The sequence below is a fragment of the Genypterus blacodes genome, unplaced genomic scaffold (assembly GCF_046128005.1).
Source record: "Genypterus blacodes isolate CSIRO-AG114 ecotype Tasmania unplaced genomic scaffold, CSIRO-AGI_Gbla_v1 ptg000053l_1, whole genome shotgun sequence".
NCBI lineage: Eukaryota > Metazoa > Chordata > Actinopteri > Ophidiiformes > Ophidiidae > Genypterus > Genypterus blacodes.
Genome location: NW_027466865.1, coordinates 5,668,527 through 5,685,595, shown reverse-complemented (window position 1 = coordinate 5,685,595; position 17,069 = coordinate 5,668,527). Strand labels below are relative to the sequence as shown.

At 42.8% G+C, this 17,069-nt stretch overlaps 3 protein-coding genes across 7 annotated transcripts; 1 reads left to right on the top strand and 2 right to left on the bottom strand.

The window, feature by feature from the left end:
- Positions 1 to 111: 111 nt before the first annotated feature.
- Positions 112 to 3,624, bottom strand: aldh3b4 (aldehyde dehydrogenase 3 family, member B4). Its single transcript, XM_076150695.1, has 10 exons — positions 3,328 to 3,624; positions 2,649 to 2,844; positions 2,433 to 2,543; positions 2,087 to 2,207; positions 1,921 to 2,006; positions 1,331 to 1,412; positions 854 to 1,243; positions 596 to 762; positions 407 to 506; positions 112 to 311 (listed from the first exon to the last, which is right to left on the bottom strand). The coding sequence occupies exons 1-10, from the start codon at positions 3,378 to 3,380 to the stop codon at positions 112 to 114; spliced, it is 1,506 nt and encodes a 501-aa protein (XP_076006810.1). The 5' UTR covers positions 3,381 to 3,624.
- Positions 3,625 to 3,712: 88 nt separating this feature from the next.
- ube3b (ubiquitin protein ligase E3B) lies at positions 3,713 to 12,941 on the bottom strand. 5 transcript variants are annotated; one of them, XM_076150688.1, is made up of 28 exons: positions 12,667 to 12,941; positions 12,348 to 12,479; positions 12,010 to 12,178; positions 11,700 to 11,817; positions 11,423 to 11,482; positions 11,115 to 11,219; positions 10,926 to 11,022; positions 10,737 to 10,822; positions 10,510 to 10,592; positions 10,243 to 10,348; positions 10,024 to 10,144; positions 9,746 to 9,923; positions 9,287 to 9,453; positions 8,987 to 9,154; positions 8,721 to 8,892; positions 8,509 to 8,627; positions 8,282 to 8,396; positions 8,089 to 8,188; positions 7,884 to 8,003; positions 7,606 to 7,782; positions 7,402 to 7,512; positions 7,142 to 7,279; positions 6,992 to 7,057; positions 6,852 to 6,910; positions 6,593 to 6,775; positions 6,405 to 6,516; positions 6,222 to 6,314; positions 3,713 to 6,104 (listed from the first exon to the last, which is right to left on the bottom strand). In XM_076150688.1, exons 3-28 carry the CDS (start codon positions 12,168 to 12,170, stop codon positions 5,913 to 5,915), a joined length of 3,207 nt encoding a protein of 1,068 aa, XP_076006803.1. In that variant the 5' UTR covers positions 12,171 to 12,178; positions 12,348 to 12,479; positions 12,667 to 12,941; the 3' UTR covers positions 3,713 to 5,912. The 5 variants fall into 5 exon arrangements, with proteins under 5 accessions (XP_076006803.1, XP_076006804.1, XP_076006805.1 ...); XM_076150689.1 differs by having other exon boundaries at positions 12,348 to 12,428; XM_076150690.1 differs by having other exon boundaries at positions 12,348 to 12,428; positions 12,703 to 12,941.
- Positions 12,942 to 13,093: 152 nt separating this feature from the next.
- kctd10 (potassium channel tetramerization domain containing 10) lies at positions 13,094 to 16,772 on the top strand. The gene is made up of 7 exons (XM_076150693.1): positions 13,094 to 13,233; positions 14,211 to 14,427; positions 14,524 to 14,693; positions 14,833 to 14,919; positions 15,005 to 15,057; positions 15,143 to 15,338; positions 15,457 to 16,772. The coding sequence occupies exons 1-7, from the start codon at positions 13,231 to 13,233 to the stop codon at positions 15,673 to 15,675; spliced, it is 945 nt and encodes a 314-aa protein (XP_076006808.1). The 5' UTR covers positions 13,094 to 13,230; the 3' UTR covers positions 15,676 to 16,772.
- The last annotated feature ends 297 nt before the right edge of the window (positions 16,773 to 17,069 follow it).

The following is a 17,069-nucleotide window of genomic DNA, read 5'->3' as shown; positions in this document are numbered from 1 at the left end:
ATGTGACCGTCAGTCAATTTTCCTCTCATAAACTATATGTCAGAGCTATTCAGGGCTTAGGGGGCACTCGGCTTTCTTCCTCGCACGGCTCCATCAGCGCCGCCCACACACTCACAGGATCTGGCACCAGCCCTGACTCCTCTGGGAGAGCGTGCTGGCCCATGTCATTAGAGACAGATTGCGGTCTTCATAGGGTGGGTAACGCAGATAGGTGACACACTCAAGCTGTGTGCTTCTTAGCAGGCATGATTTCCTGTGAGAGAAGGTGTCAAAGCTGTAGCGCCCGTGGAAAGACCCCATTCCACTTGCACCTGTCAAGGAAAGTGTTTTTAATATATTGTGAGTAGAATCACTCCTCAGCTAAGTTTGGCACAAGTGACTGTTACTCGGCCTCAATCATACTGACCAACTCCACCAAAAGGCAGAGCCACCATCAGACTCTGGAGAACGCAGTCATTGGAGCAAAAGCTTCCACTAGAGGTCTCGCTCATTAGCCTTGAGATAACCTGAACAACAACAACAGGAGTTGAATACATTCTGGCTGCATCGAGGTTTGTCCAAAGAGCAGAAGGGTGCGACATATTATGTGACATACCTTGTTGTTGCTGGAATACGCATACACACAGAGAGATTTCTCTTGCTTGTTAATGAAGGCAATGGCCTCATCCACGCCGTTTATGGTCAGAACAGGAAGGACCGGGCCAAAGACTTCCTGTTGCATGACGGGGTCTGATTCTGCCACCTCTGTCAGAATAGTTGGAGCTTCAGGCAGAAAGAAGTGTAAAGCATAATGAGATATACGGTATGTTAGCACTTGCTGTGATTAAGCCAATTCAACATCGAGGATTCCTACCAATATATTTCTCTGCTTCTATCACCTGTCCACCCACTGCCACTTTGCCAGACCTCCACAGCACGTCTCTGGTACGGTTGAAGGTCTCCAGGTTAACTATGCGGCCAAAGCTGTGTGACTCTCTGGGATTGCAGCCATAGAACTGCACCAGACGGCACTTCAGGGCCTCGACCAGCCGGGCCTTTACATCGGCGTGACACAATATGTAGTCCGGGGCCACTATACTCTGTCCACCGTTATGGAAACGTGCCCAAGCAATGCGCTGTGAGGCGGTAGCAATGTCACAGTGTTGGTCCACATAACACGGGTTCTTGCCAGACAAAAGCAGGGTGACGGGTGTCAGTGCACGAGCTGCTGTTTGAGCCACTCTGCTTCCCTCCTCCCTGTTTCCTATGGATTAACAGTAACCCTGAATAATTCAACAGTTATTCAACAATCAACAGACAATAATTGAGAGTGAATCAAAGTCCTTTTTACCCATGAAGAAGACGTGGTCAAATTTTAGTTCCACTACCTCGGGCAAGTCATTTGTGCCGGCAAGGATCACATGGAAGCATTCCTTTCATGGAAAACAAGAATGGTAGATCAGATTTCCACTTGATCATAATTTGATCACTTGATCACTATTGCACATATCTGACATTACAACAACATTATTGTAACTGCTGAGTCAACTAATCATTAGATTTCATGGATGATGTCGCTCCTCACCTCACTGATTTCAGCCTTCATGAAAGGACATCCAATTTGAATGCACACAGGTCCAACAGAATCCTACTCCTAAATACATCCATTCAATCATTCATACACTTTGGCAGAGGATGATTGGTTGATTTTGTTGTGACTGTAGGAGCCAAAACTGTAAAACATTTCCTCTCGGGCTTTAACAGCTATTGTGCCTGGTAAGTGGAATGGAAATTCAGTGATGCCTTCAGTGATGCCAAGCCACTGCTCAGATTTCAATAAACGTTGGAACAAAAATGATAAAGTCTGAAAAGGATCAACTTACTACATGGAAACTATTTAGCGGACGAATCCATCCCCCATATCAGCTCTTAACTACTCACATTATCCAAGTAGAGGGGGATCAGTCGATGCAGGAGCTCTGCTGTGTGAGGCGTGCACACAGAGGGGCTGACAATCGCACAGTTACCTGTACAAATGGACAAAGCAGTAGCAGTGGTTCTCAGATGCTTGGTCAGAAATTAATTAATGTTAAGAGTGTTACTGTACCTGCCGAAATGGCCCCAACCAGTGGCGCCAGGCATAGTTGGACAGGACTACTCCAGGTCCCGATGATCAACACCACCCCCAGAGGCTCACTGACCACCAGACACGAATCCAGTGTGGTCGACTACACAAGTCAAATAAGGTCAAAAATAATTCTGGATTTGGAGAAACAGCTTGAAAACAGTGAGTGAGGCCACATGAGCTTTAATCAGCTTTGGTAGGCTAAACACAATACTGCTTTGTAAAGGGATATTCTGTCCAAAAGGTTGGGTAAATCGTGCTTTATCCCAAAAAATGCTCATGAAGATTTTGTCTACAAAAGGGCTTTACATGTCTACATTCTTCTCACCAGGTTTCTTTCCATGTGCTGCGGCTGCATCCACTTCTTCAGGTTGTTGATAGCATGAACAACCTCGTTCTTGACAAGGACCAGTTCTGATAAAACAGTCTCAAACCGAGGCTGGTGTAGATTAAACATTAGACTCATTAGTCTTATCCACTTCCGCTTCGCCAGAAGACATCAGAAAACATTGCACCCAACCTATTAGACTGTTTGACTCCTCACCTTATGGAGGTCCCTTCCAAGAGCGTCCACAAAGTCACACTCGTGCTCCTCCAGCATTCTGGCCACGGCCTCCAGCTGAGCCAGTCTGAAGTTCTCCTTAGTGGTTCGTCCAGCTTGAAAAGCAGCTCTGGTTCTTCTCAGCAGATCCACACAGTCCACAGTGCAATTCTTCAAGTAAGGCTCCTCTGGCCTGGTTCTGAATCATCCATGAAGTTGCTCATTAACACCCCAGAGATCGAGAAGTGAATGCACATTCTACAGTATAATCACATCGTATCACTACTCCTTCTGCAAGTTAACCAATTACTAATATAACCATTTTATTTATCTTTCATGTTTAATCTACTTGAGAATTTTCGAATGAAGGCCTAGCTTAGTGTGCATTTAAGCCTTGTTACAGTCACACAGCACATAACCAGCAAAGCAGAACAAATCAGCTGGAGGATGTCAATAAATACAGAGGCACATCTTTTGGTTTCTACATTAATGGACATAAACTTGCTTATTTTACCTCAGCATTACCAAATTCAGATGAACAAATCTCCCAGCTGTGTCTGCAGGGCACACGGATGTAAACTGAAACTTTTGATCTAACATAATGTCAAAGCTCTGATGTGCTCCTTCTGCTTCTAATGTTGCGACTTTGTATTCTCCAGTACAGGCTGCATTCTTTGCTTACCTTCGCAGAGCTTTGAACCATCGCGCTGGTGCAGGGCTTGGTGAGCTGCTCATGGTTACACAGGCAGCTCGGTACACAGCAGAGTTAGTACGATTCCAAAATCCCCAAGTATGAAATCCCTCAGTGCATTTCCACCTGCCGTGCGAGCGCCATCAGAGTGCGATCATGTCATGCGCATTCACACCATAATCCAAAGGCTGCATGTTCCGAGGCTTTCAAATGGCCTCCGGCTTCTTTCAAATGTGTCACCATGAGTGAACCTGCAGCCAGGATTCAGCCTCACATCAGCAGGTGTCTGTGATAAGCTGATTAAATTAAAACATTGATGGAATGAACACATGAGCTAAGGCTGTGTGAAGGAAGAAAATTCAATGAATGGTGTAAATATTTGAAAGTAAATGATTTATATAATACTGGTTTACACGATTTAACAATTACTGTCTTACAGGGGGAAAAAAAAAGATTATCTTACACATGGACTTTATATGGGATTCTTCTTACAGTAACACAAACCATAGTGCAGCCATTTACAAAGACACTTTTGAAAAAAAGAGATGATTCTTAGGAAGGGTGGGAACATTTCCATTTCCAGAATCATTATTTGCTAAAGGAGTGAATATCAAATCAAAGCCATAATCGGCTGTCCACAGGATCTCCGAGCCAAATCTTGACATCATTTTAAACGGAGGAGCGACCTCATCCGATATGGCAGACGAGCTTGAGGTATCTTTCATCTCTCCTGCATTACACACTCAGGCCAAGTGCCTCATCAGTGTTTCCACCAGTTCATCACATTGACAGAAAAAGGAGTGATTTGTGGCAATTTGCCAATGATTTTTAAGTCTTTTTTTTTTTTAGGTTTCCCCTTGTTAGTAAACTGTAGGAAAAAACATAATGTGGGATAATAATGCTTCTGATAATTCTTTTTTTGTTCTGAAGTTAGTGATGCAATGTTACTTGTTAGCGACACAGCAATTTTATAGTTTGGGTTAACTGCTATCTTAAATATCCTTATTCATTCATGACAGAAATCCGCTTTGCATAATGAGAACGGAGTCAAGTTTTGACCATTTCCATCAACTTAAGTTACAGTCTTCCAGACAAATGACTAAAAAGTCTCTTCATTAGCTTCTGGTATGCAACTAAACCCTGTGTCATGTAATATTTAGGCTTATAAGTTAACGTCCACACTTCTGTCACTTTTATCAAAAGCCACAAAGAGCAGAAATGTGTACAAAATTTCCATCTAGCAGTCTTGATTTGATGGACCAGTCCATGACATCATTAAATTCTTCTTTACATGGCTTAAAAAGTCCAGAGTGTGTCTTATTAAAACACTCCTCGGTTGTTGTCGTGGTAGTACAGTGTTTGGGTTTCTGCACGTTCGTCTCAGAAGGCGAAAAGAAAAGCCCAAGTCCCGCCCTCTGTATCTATGGCTTGTTTCCGAAACACGCGGTACAGTCAGACATCACGACGAGGAGTTACATACATGAGGCACTCAGCATTATCCAAACGTGTAGTGATAAACCTTCAATTTTAGTAGTACTGAATACAAAGACTAAACATAGTTGATTGACAAAGCTCTTCTCTTTTGTGTGGATGGAAAGCACAAAAGTGTCACATTGAACAGCTGTGCCCGACACTGAAACTGCAAGTGACAATCATGAAGCATTTACAGTTCCTTTCTCCAAAGTAAAGGATGCTACAGCGGGGACATCGTTCCTAAAAAGAATGACAGCAAATCATGGTTTCGTGTCTTAGTAATTGCTGCTTCGCCGGAACAAAGGCTGGTCTAAAGTTTTCAGAGTGCTAAAGTCTCTGCCAGGTGATCGTAGTGTCTTTAAATGAGGAGAAATTAAATGACATCAAAGGGATTCTCCTTCACGACACGACATACCGTCATCCATACAGGATCACTTCAACGAGCCACCACTCTGCCAAGCGTGAGACACCGATTTGCCTACCATTTATAAAAAAGATGCATGTTGTTCAGGAAAATGTTTAAGACTTGTCCAATATCAGCTTGAGTCACCCAGACGATCCAAGCTTCAAAGTTTCTTCACAACGCGTCGCTTGGTTTCGCTCAGACGAGTCGACCACATGTCTGACGGCTTGCATTGCATCAGTATTGCTTTCCAGGTCGCTTAAAATGGGAGTGGTACATCAAAGAAAGATTCCGTTAAGCCTGAGTAACAGAGATTTAGCCCACGTATTTACATATTTCATCAAGTTAAATACATATATTTCATTTTGGGTGTGGCAAAAAGTGATTTGAAAAATGTGATTGTGCTGCAAAAAATACAGCATCCCCTTTTTTGTTGTTGTTTTCAGAGCAGGCTATATGATGGCCCCTTAAGAAAAACATTTTTTGAAAACCAAAAAAAGAACTTGCTGCAGAAGCCATTAGTGTCTGGATTTCCAGAGGAATTCGGCTGAAGAAGAGCAGAACCCCTTGAGTTTTAATAAGTAGAGACCAAAGGAGAAAATGCAGATCTCCCCTTTTGTTTCAGCGATGCTCCACTGATGTGACAAGCCCGATCCAGCTAAGCCTCCTCTCTGGCTGCTCCACTGGCCAATGCATAATGTTAAGAAAGCTCAAAGCCTGTGTTCATGCTGATGGCGTAGCGCAGCTTGTCGCGCAAGATGCTCTTTTTGCTGTAGTTGGGCAGCTTGAGCAGGTTGAAGCACGTGGATGAAGTGGGAAGTCGGCCGCCGGGTTCCTTCTTGCGGATAGTGAAAAAACCCCTAAGAACGCTGCCAAGGGTATCACCAGTGTCCTAACCACAGGAAAAAGAATGTAGTTTAATGCAGTTGATCAGTGCAATCATTACACAACAATACAAAGCCACCACAAACTTAAGAAAATGCGTGTGTGAGCTTTGTTTTATTCTTACTTGATCATCTGAGACTTCCACACAGCGGATGGAGAAAGGTGGTTTGAGGTAGGCGAAGCCGAGAAGAGGCGGCCTCGAGCAGCTGGTGACGAACTGTGAAGACGCGTCGATAAGAGACGAGGATTAAACCACAAACTGGTAGCAATTACAGCCGCGTCAGTTTGAAACACAAGAGAACCGTACCTTCAGGAACATAGCTCTCTCCTCAGCAGTGAAGTCACTGGACAGGATGTCCCACAGCCAGATGATGACACGATGGCTGCTGTGGAAACCTCCATAGTAAACTGTGTGCTTCCTGGGAAAGACAATGGAAGGTAGTAGGTAGGAAGCACTAATGTAAATATGCTAGAGAGGGCTGAGGTGTTACATACTTGAGGTCATCTAGATCGATCTCAGCATTGTCTCCCGAAACGAGGCGCTGAACCTCAGGCGTGGAAAACATGTGCAGCCACTCTGGGTTGATGATGCTGCGGAATCCTCGAATGAACGCTGCAGTCTGCTCCTTGATCTGTGTGTGCATCCGGAAGTGTGCCATGAGGTGGATGTAGCTGATCCTGCGGAGAAGGACACACCACCGTCAGCAAAACAACACAACTCCTTCAATAAAACTGCCAAATAAAGACTACGCACTTGTTTTCATTGGTGACTGGCATGGTCTTCCCTCCAGCTATCAGCTCGTGACAGACCAGCTGCAAGGAAAACACAACTGAGGAGGATTTCATGCATTTCACTAGAGTGTGACATCTTATCCAAATTTCTGGCATCTTTACCTGCCCCATCACATCCTCATCGTAGGACAGCGTCAGTCCTAAGTCGCCCACATCTCCATCATAGCGCTGATGAAACAAACAACCTCTAACATAAGTAACTGAACTGAACGAATGTGTGAAAAAAGAAAACACAAGATAACATTTGGTGACCTTGATAGATGTGAGGTTCTTGTAAAACTCAGAGTCCAGCGACGGCAGCTCGTCGATGGAGCTGTAGAACACGCTGTGGTGGTGACCCATCACTTGACTGAGGAAAAAGGAGGCAAATGGAACGTCCACCACGATGCCCTGTACGCATGGAGGAGGAGGAAGAGAACATTAAAGGTTACATGGAGCCATTCCCTTAAATAACCAAAGAAAGCCTGTTCAGACAGATGAGGTGAAACGAGGACAGTCCCTCAGAGACATACCTCATATATAGCTTTACCAAGCATCTTCCCCACAAACTCAAACAGCTGCAGATGGTTCTCGTGGATGTAAGAAGTCGGCGAAGGATACAGCCTTTCATTTCCACTTGTAGTCTACGGTGAATAAATATGACAATAATTTAAAGCAGTATCATAAAGGTGGTGGTGTTTAAATAAGAAATGGCACACTGTAAGTCCTCGACTTACCTTGAAGAGGTTAAGAGCAGGATTGAAGACTTTCTTAATGATCTCCTCTAGAAACTCTTTGAAGACGCCATCCTGATCGATACCGGCCTCGTCAACTCCCAGATCATTGACAAACTTCACACGAATGACGCCTTTGATAGAATTCACTGGCAGTCGCCGCAGATGGTCGTATCCGTCCTTAGAGGAGGGAAGTACAAGTGTTATTATGGGATGGATGTTATAATACTTTCATGTCTTTCCTCATGCAATAATAATCATTAGATTTGCTAGCTTCATACCTCTAACATCCGTGAGCGACGGATGGTAATATGGGTGACGTGTGGTGAAGCGGAGCTGGTTTCCACCAATCCTAAACTCTCCTTTTCCTTTGTGACGATATTCCTAAACAGCAGCACCCTCTAAAATGAGAGAGGAGATAATTATCCAGTAAAAAACGGCACCTCAGTTTTAACCATCACACCTCAGTTTAAACCATTTACTCACATTTTTATGTGGAATGACGTGAGGGATGTACTGCAGTAAAAGCTGGGCTCTTCTCTTGCCTTTCTCCAGTTCTTGGAACAACAGACTGGGCTTCAGGTCCCTAAACACAACACAGATGAGAAAATGTTCAGATTTTTTTTCCTCCACCAGCGTGCCTGATCTCTTTACAATCAGGAGCTAATCAGTCTCTCACTTGCGCAGCCAGTGGTCATCAGGAGAGAATCTCCTCCTGCAGTCTCGTTCATACAGAACCATCAGCCAGCCATGAACACTGTGGAACAACTCCAGTTTCTCTCCCTTTGCATTTTCTGTTAGAGATTGAACATATTTTTTGAAGGATATTAAATGAATTCCACTTTTTGTGTCAACAGATAAAAGCTTTTTCCAAGTAAAAAGCGAAGTTTTTTTTTACCCACTCACCTAAGATGCCATCCCATATCATCTTGTAAATAAACGTGTTCAGAAATGATGAGATAGTGATGAGTTCCTCCAGCTTGAAGGACGTCTGTTCTTCATAGACTTCAATGTCATCCAGGATCCTATAGTGATTGAGTCAAGTGTTACCTTGGCAAAAGCTGCAGTGATGTCACTTTGTGTATCATATTAACAATACAGTAAGAATCAATGGTTACGTGATGAGGTGGCGTGAGCAGTCACAGAAGAGCATGAGCATGGCCAGGAGTTGCTTAGACTCCTCTGTGTCGTTGTTTAGACACTCCATGAACAGCTTGAGGCCTCCTTGAGGGCCAAGCTCACAGATGAAGGCCCAAAGCTTGGGCAGGAGGTCATCCAGGTGTGTCAGACCTACAGAAAATAATCCAGGGATAAAACCTCTAGGAACTATACAGTAGCTGTGTGATTTGTGTCATTCAATAAAATGTGAGTCCTCAGCACTGACCGGTAAGTATCTGAAGTCGTATCTGTGTCAGAGTGGACAGAGCGCTCTGGTAGAGCACGCAGATGCTGCAGACCTTCTGAACCTCAGCTGAGTCGACTCGCTTCCCTCCAACCGGCTTCAGGATGTTCCGCACAGATGCCGACTTCTGGAATGCTCGCTTGAAGAGGTCTGTCAAAACACAGACACAACACACCAAAAGTGTTGTACATTGTAATGGGAAAAGTCATCTGAAGGCTCTGACATCTGACAACATTCAACGTTATATTTGTTGTTTCAAATGATGATGATTCAATAACTCACTTTTGACAGGTAAATTGTTTTGTGACGTGCTAGGTTGCTGTGGCGGAGGGGTCTGCTCCTGACTCTCCAGCTTTTTAGAGAGGACGTCGCTGAAGAGTGTGCGGATGACAGAAACGCCCCACAGGTACTGGAGTTGCTTAGTGACCAGCGGCATCGACTCATTCAGACTGCAGTGAATGGAGGAAGCAACAAAGAGGAAACGTCCAATTATTTTCTAATTAGGTTTTAAGTGGAAAACTGATGAATAAATAGTTTACATTTCAACTTTAAGCTCTTCACTGGGCAGCAGAGTCTGTCAAACTATCCTGTTCTAATGTTACAGTGTGATTTATATGCGTATTCAGAGCAATGAAAACATTGTGGCCCTTTAGGCGACCCTAGCTTTCCCCACTGTGTTCTTGTGGATGTTACAATTCTGTATCCATTGGTTAGGAAGTAAACAGTGTGTCTTTCACTGACCCGTAGTCGACAGTTTGGGAGAACCAGCCCAACACAGGGTGCCAGTGAGTGAGGTTGGATTTCTTTTGGGATACATATTTCTGGCAGTAGGAAAGCATGTCAGTCAGATCCTTCACAAAATGGTTGGCCTCTTCTTCAAGGACTTTCTCATTAAGGTAGCCCAGATGAATAAGGTTGCCTACAAAATATGGAAAACATGCAGTCAATTTCAAGGATTATTAATATATAACAATCTGTTTTTAATCAAATCTAGTCAATAATCATCCAAAATGATTTACCCAGCAAGCAGAGTGTGTGGCTCCCCTCAAGACACACACAGATGTCTAAGCACTGCTCCTCACGACTGAGGAAAATAATGAACTTCCTCAGCAGGTCATGGGTCTGGATGGATGCCATGCACTGTGCAAACAGGACAGACCTTTAAAGCAAATTCTTTAACAAAGCACCAGTATGCTTATATCATGATAACAACGTATGACATATGAGGGAGTCTTTACCTCTGGGGTCAGCACACTGAGGTGAGATATGACTGCTGGAACCGACATGATGTGAAGGAGGAATGATCTCAGCAGGTTCTCAGAGAAGTGAGCAGCAATGACTGGCCTGGAAGAAAAAGGAGAAATGAGTTAAAAGGACTGAATCAGGAAATGGGAAAGGCTGTTTATACAATGACTAATCCACTCTGGGTGTCAAAGGTAGAATATTAACGTTTAAACATATAACACAAATAGCAGGAATTCCAAATCAACAAGCTCCCAGCTAACCGTAATGACAAAGTGAAAATCCCTGTCAGGGTGCCCTTGGAGAGAGACGGTTTAGAACGAGCCAAGCCATTGGTCAACAAGATCTGCACACACACAAACACACAACAATTTAATGAACAGTTGTAGTAAAATGCTAATGAAAATGAATTTGCGAGAAAATGAGAAATTAAGAGTACACCAACTCCATTATATCTCTGGACATAAAAGTAAAAGTTGTGATATGAAACCTGCAGCATTGAGTAGAATCCCTTTTGATTGAGATGTCCCATTATATTCTCACAGATCCTGGTCAAAGCAGGTCTGAGAGCTTCTCCTGCAATAATAAGGAAAAAATGATGTTTCTGTTGCAAAATATAAGTCCAGCAATAGGAAAAGACATGCGCCCACTGTGAACCACAGCTCGACTCCAGACCTACCTTTCCCTCTAACTATCCGCCATGTTGAAGTGTCAGTGAAGGTCACCAGCATGGTGAGGTACAGTGTTACCAATTTATTGTCCTGAAGTATGTCAGGCTGTAATTCAGAAATGAAACAATCGTTCAGATTAGTTAGATCATGAAAAGAAAAGTAAAAGACACTTTCTTCAGCCTCGATGGCAGACTGACCTTTAAATGTTTCAGGAGTTGACAGCAGGTCCAGAGCACATCTTTTATCTGTTTGAGCCAGGGAATAGTGAGGTCTTTGGAAAGAGCCAAAGCCACATACCAGACCTGAGGGCCACACGTGAAAACCGTTACTTCGAAAGAAATTACATGTATAAAAAACGTTACCCTTGATAGCACACATGTCCCATGTTACCCCATCCATGGACCCTGTAAAGCCCTTTAAGAAGACTGTCAGACTCGGGACAAAACAAAGAAACCTGACTTAATTCAACTTGATATACTGTTGTGAAAAACAGAAACATACTCACCTTCGGTTCATTCTCTACATCCATGCTGGCAAGAATAGCACGACATAGCTTCTCGAACCTCTGCAATTTGTGAAATAACATGCATTGAATTAGACAGATCAGCACTAGTACGGAAAATACTACTGTTATGTTTACTGAACACTTGCAAAAAAATGATAAACAGGACAAAGAAACTGCTGCTAGAACTCCAGAAGAACAAACTATTGTTAAACGTGCAAGCCTCTCTTCAACAATGATGACATAAAGCTTAATATAAATGGTATAAAAGGCAACTCACCTGTTTATCCTCTTGACGATAAATGAATAATAATTTCCGGGCAATTTTAAAGATTGAAAGTGCATTTCTTTTTGATGTTCCTGTTTCTGAGGCTTGAAAATAGTCATCAATCTCTTTCCTGCAGATACACATGAAGGATTATATTGCATAACTGTGTAGGTAAACATTTAACTAACTAAAAACGGTTATTTCTCCACCTTTCCCCCTCCATTTTTCCCCCTTGTTTTTAGCAAGCTGAAGTCAAAGTTTTAGTTCTTTTGCGTGTGTTTACCATGATCAGTAACTGTACAATGAAAATATTTGAGGTCACCTGATTTGCTTGTGGAGTCTGCAGCGACAGAGATATCTCCTGACCAGTGCCTGGATGAGCACTGCTGCTCTCTCCTTGTCTTTGTGTCCCCTCCGCTCCTCCCTGGCCTGCCTGGCTTTGTCCAGGAAGTCTGACTTGGAGCTTTGAGCAGCACCAAACATTGTGCACCCTGGAAAAGCACATTTCCCACAAACAGACATTACCAACACTACACACTGAGGACCATCATTCTTCTCTTTCTACTCAATACTTTAGCTGAACTTTTACTTGTGATGATGATAAAGCTTCAGCCTAATTAACAAATATAGAGCCGATGCTAATGTTGAGAGTGTATCTACCTGTGGTATTTCTTAAATTAGGGTGTTGTCTGCACCTTGAAGCTCACCGAGCGCTATACCTCCTCAGTCATTTGTGTGTCCCTGAGATCCGAGCAGCAGAAAAGCCAAATCAAAGGTGAACACTTGTCATCTCTGGAGCAATGGGCAATTCGGCGAAGATGAAGCTGTGTTAGTTAGCACACCCGGCTAGTTCGCGATGTTTCAACTTGATAGCATTTCAAAGAGGACCCCGTTGTAATACTTTTGCAATATTTATCATCATTGTCGGGTTAACTTTGATTGTTTGCAAATGACAGCTTCAAAAACACAGCAAACATACCGTTTAAAAATGTAAACAATAACAGGAGACCCGTACATTGACTGCAGCCATTAATCCCCTGTGTCGCATTAAATGATTCCGGGTAGCATTTGTGTGTCTGGTATATAATATAAACTGAGATAATTTGTCGATATTACAGCTAATTCACGCTATACCATCCGTCTCCATGAATTATTAAGTACTGTTCGGTTATTGTGTTGTTTAGCTTCGCAGAGAGTTTGGGGTGGGTAGCGGACTGTTATCATTGTAACACTTTCCTCAGCGGAAATGTCGCGGGAAATGTGCAAAAGGCCGAAAAAAATAATGTTTTCGGTAATATATCACTGCACGACAAAGTTATGAAGCGTGATATATCCGGCGTTTTATGACATAATAATGCGTTACAGCCCACCACATCTTGTAAAATTACTTTCTTAAACATGGATACAATAGTGTCTACTGTACCTTTAAAGTGTGCACTAAATTGCGTTCTTTCATAAGTGCGCAGTGTTGGACAGGAAGGAAGTGGGTGTTAGCTGACTGTAACGTTAGCAAGCTAAAACTTCGAAGTCTGCTACGGCTTCTATGGTAAATTATTCTGTGTTTTATTTCAAGATAAATACTTAATTGTTATAACTTTATGGAGAGAAAGTTGTCGCCGGATTCGATTTTCTTAAAATGTCGGTATCTTCTGACTCGAAGCGTTTATTAGCCAGATAAATGCAAATGTCAGTAACTTTACTTAGCAGTTAGCAATTAGCAGTGGTAAAATCTATGCGACTCGGTGGTTTAACTAAGTGACGGTTTGAAACAATCGTAGAATACAGTCGTTTTTAAAAGACGACAGTGGCAAGGTTTTGTGTATTATTAACGTAAGTGTTGTAGTTGTTTGCGATAGTGACTTACAAATGAAGGTACTTCACAGAAAACTACAAAATCAACGAACAATGAACTGTAAAGAGACCAAGACCATAACAACCAGTCAAGTTTAAAGCTTAAGTTTTGCAAAAGTTTCTTGTTTGTAGTTGACCGTTTATTCTACATGCACACAATCGGAGGAAATTGTTTCTGAATTACCTCATTACATACAGAACTGAGTATGAGTCAGAGATCTAATTAGAATAAACAGAGAATTGCTCCCGTTTCTGTGATAATCATGATAGCTCAGTAAGTTTGTTGCAGTTTACTGACATCAATACTGAGTTATATTTGAAGGCAATATTAATCATTTTAATGGATAAAAACACTATGATTAAAGTATGCCCAGGATATTAAGTTATTAGTTGATTGAACTGTGCATAGTTAACTTGTCTTTAAAACGCCTATGGAATATTTACGTTTGTGTTTATTTCTGTTTAGTTGTACTGTTTATGCTGACTCTGGTACATCTGACTCTGAAATGGCAGCTAATGTATCAGCTTGCTAACATGACTGATGCTCTGCAGATGAGCGTCCTGTGTAGAATCATAACATTTTCTGTGCAATACATTCAACCAACCTCTTCCATATAAGTGCAGCTGCTGTTAACCGGGTGTGGCCTAATGCTTATTTTGCTTCTGTCCTAGGAAGTGAAGATGTCAGGAGAGAGTGTGGTGAGCTCGGCAGTGCCAGCAGCTACTACCCGGACCACCTCCTTCAAGGGTTCCAGTCCCAGCTCGAAGTATGTGAAGTTAAACGTGGGTGGAGCCCTCTACTACACCACAATGCAGACTTTGACCAAACAAGACACGATGCTCAAGGCCATGTTCAGCGGCAGGATGGAGGTCCTCACTGACAGCGAAGGTGGACGACTGATAGATCTGTACAAAATCTACACAGATGGTGTTTGGCCAGAGTTGTTTCATCACTAACAGATGTTTCATTGTCCTGTATCTTTAGGTTGGATTTTGATCGATCGCTGTGGGAAACATTTTGGAACAATCCTGAACTTCCTCAGAGACGGCGCAGTGCCACTCCCAGACAGTCGACGGGAGACTGAGGAGCTCCTTGCTGAGGCCAAGTATTACCTCGTCCAAGGCCTGGCAGACGAGTGCACAGCTGCCCTGCAGGTATGGAGCCGAAACAATAGACTTTCCATCCTGGCTACATTGTCTCTGCCACTTTATGCCACTAGGTGGCGCCATTAGTCTGATGCTTATCATTTTACTGGTAAAACGATTTCAATGGAAAAATACCTTTCATCTTCAGAACAAAGAGTCGTATGAACCGCTTTGTAAAGTGCCTCTGATGACATCATCCAAGGAAGAGCAGAAGCTTATTGCAACCTCTAATAAGGTATGTTTTCACTGATTACTGTCAAGTGAATAGTTCCATTTAGTAGTTTTTAGAACACAGACTACACTGTCCTTTGTCTCCACAGCCTACAGTCAAACTGCTTTATAACAGAAGCAACAATAAATACTCATATACCAGGTGAGTCTTCCTCGCAGGCTGTCACATTACAGACAAGGGAAATGGGACGATAGGTGACGTTTTGTAACTTTGTCTTTCCCTACAGCAATTCTGATGACAACATGCTGAAAAACATTGAGCTGTTTGACAAGCTGTCATTGCGCTTCAATGGTCGCGTACTGTTCATCAAAGACGTGATTGGCGATGAGATCTGTTGTTGGTCATTCTATGGCCAGGGCCGTAAGATAGCAGAAGTGTGCTGCACCTCCATTGTTTATGCCACTGAGAAGAAGCAGACAAAGGTCAATATGAATTAGTAGTTTGTCTAATGTAAAGAGTTTGTAAATCTTTGAATGTGTAGAGCTCTGCTATTAAGATAGTTCTCTAATCTGCTTTTCTGTCACCCAATCTCTACCCTAGGTGGAGTTTCCTGAGGCCCGAATCTATGAAGAGACCCTCAACATCCTGTTGTACGAGTCTCATGATGGGAGGGGTCCAGACAACGCCCTGCTGGAGGCCACAGGGGGCGCTGCTGGACGGTCCCATCACCTGGATGAGGATGACGAGCGTGAGCGCATTGAGCGAGTTCGTAGGATTCATATCAAACGACCTGACGACCGCACACATCACCACCAGTGACCTTCCTCTTCTCACCAACTTGCCCTTGACCCGTCAGCCTGTGTCTCTGACCCTGGACAGTCTTTGACCACGCTTGTGCCTTACAACACCCAGCACCTCACTTTCTCTCTCTTCCACTTTTTAGTTTAACCAGCTTTCTCCAGGTGTCTACTGCTGTGAAGAGTGTCATTCAATGGTCTGAAGTGGTGAAGTGACTGTGTGTTTCGGTGTCTGCTTGTGTGCACTGACACGTAGGCCCAAGTTTTTTATTCTACATTTTGTTAATCGTTATAAATGCTATCACTGTTATCTGCTAGCGCACAGAAGCCTGTGGTCATGGATGTTCACATTCAGCACTGTAGGAGACCACAGTTTAAGTTTAGTGTGTGTGTGAATGCGACATTGTATGTGGCAGGAGTGATACATGTATTGTCAGTATAAATTTCTTGGAGGTCCTAAATACATTACAGCCAGGAGAACAAGAATCAAACAATGTTAGCAGCTGAAACTTTATCCAGATAATGTTTGCTTCTCCTCACTGTGACAGTTCCAGTGCAAAGGTCATCATTGAATGGACCAGTTGTTATACAAGATGGAGCCACTTGGTGGCACTGTTTTATTCTTAGAAACTGTTATACCGAGGCCATTTGTAAAGCCTGGAAGAATAGCAGTTAACCGTTTTAAAATTACTGAAATCATTTTGATACAGTTCAGGTATCGGTGGTGAATATGGCATTTGACAGTCCTGTTGAAAGATGAACCATTTATTCAGCGACCCTCCTTCCTACAAAATGATCATTTTAAAAGGAGGGAACCTGAGCTGAGACCTGAGGTGTTAAATGTACTTGGGTGATTGAATGATGGATGCTGAGGTTGAATTGAATGACTGTAACTGGAGATCTCCCTGGCAGGAAGAGAATCCTGTCTACAAGCTTTTAACAGGGGGAGAAATTAGAGCTGTCCTTCATCACTACATTCATCAGTGAATGTACTGTTTGCACACAAGAGGTTTGAGTTGAAAAATTGTCAATCACAGTACTTGTAGGTCTGTTGTACAGAAGTGGACATATGTATGTTTTGCATTTATACATTATCACAAATAAATTTCTACAAAAGTTCTTTAGTTCTTGGTGTTTTTAATTTGCATTCCCACTATCAGTAAACATACAAAATATGATACACATGGCTTCACTGTTTTGAAGCATATTTGAGAAGTGTTGAATGCAATAATAAATATATTTTGAATGTTTGATTTGAGGACCTCCATTCAATATGATGCATCGACTTATCCAGTTGTACAATCTGTCGAGCTGTTCTGTTTTGTCGTGCGTACGTTTACGCACGACAAAACAATCCAGGTTTGTGAAGGTGCTGGTGTGTGTCCGGTCTGAGTCCTGCAGCCACGTTAATCCTCC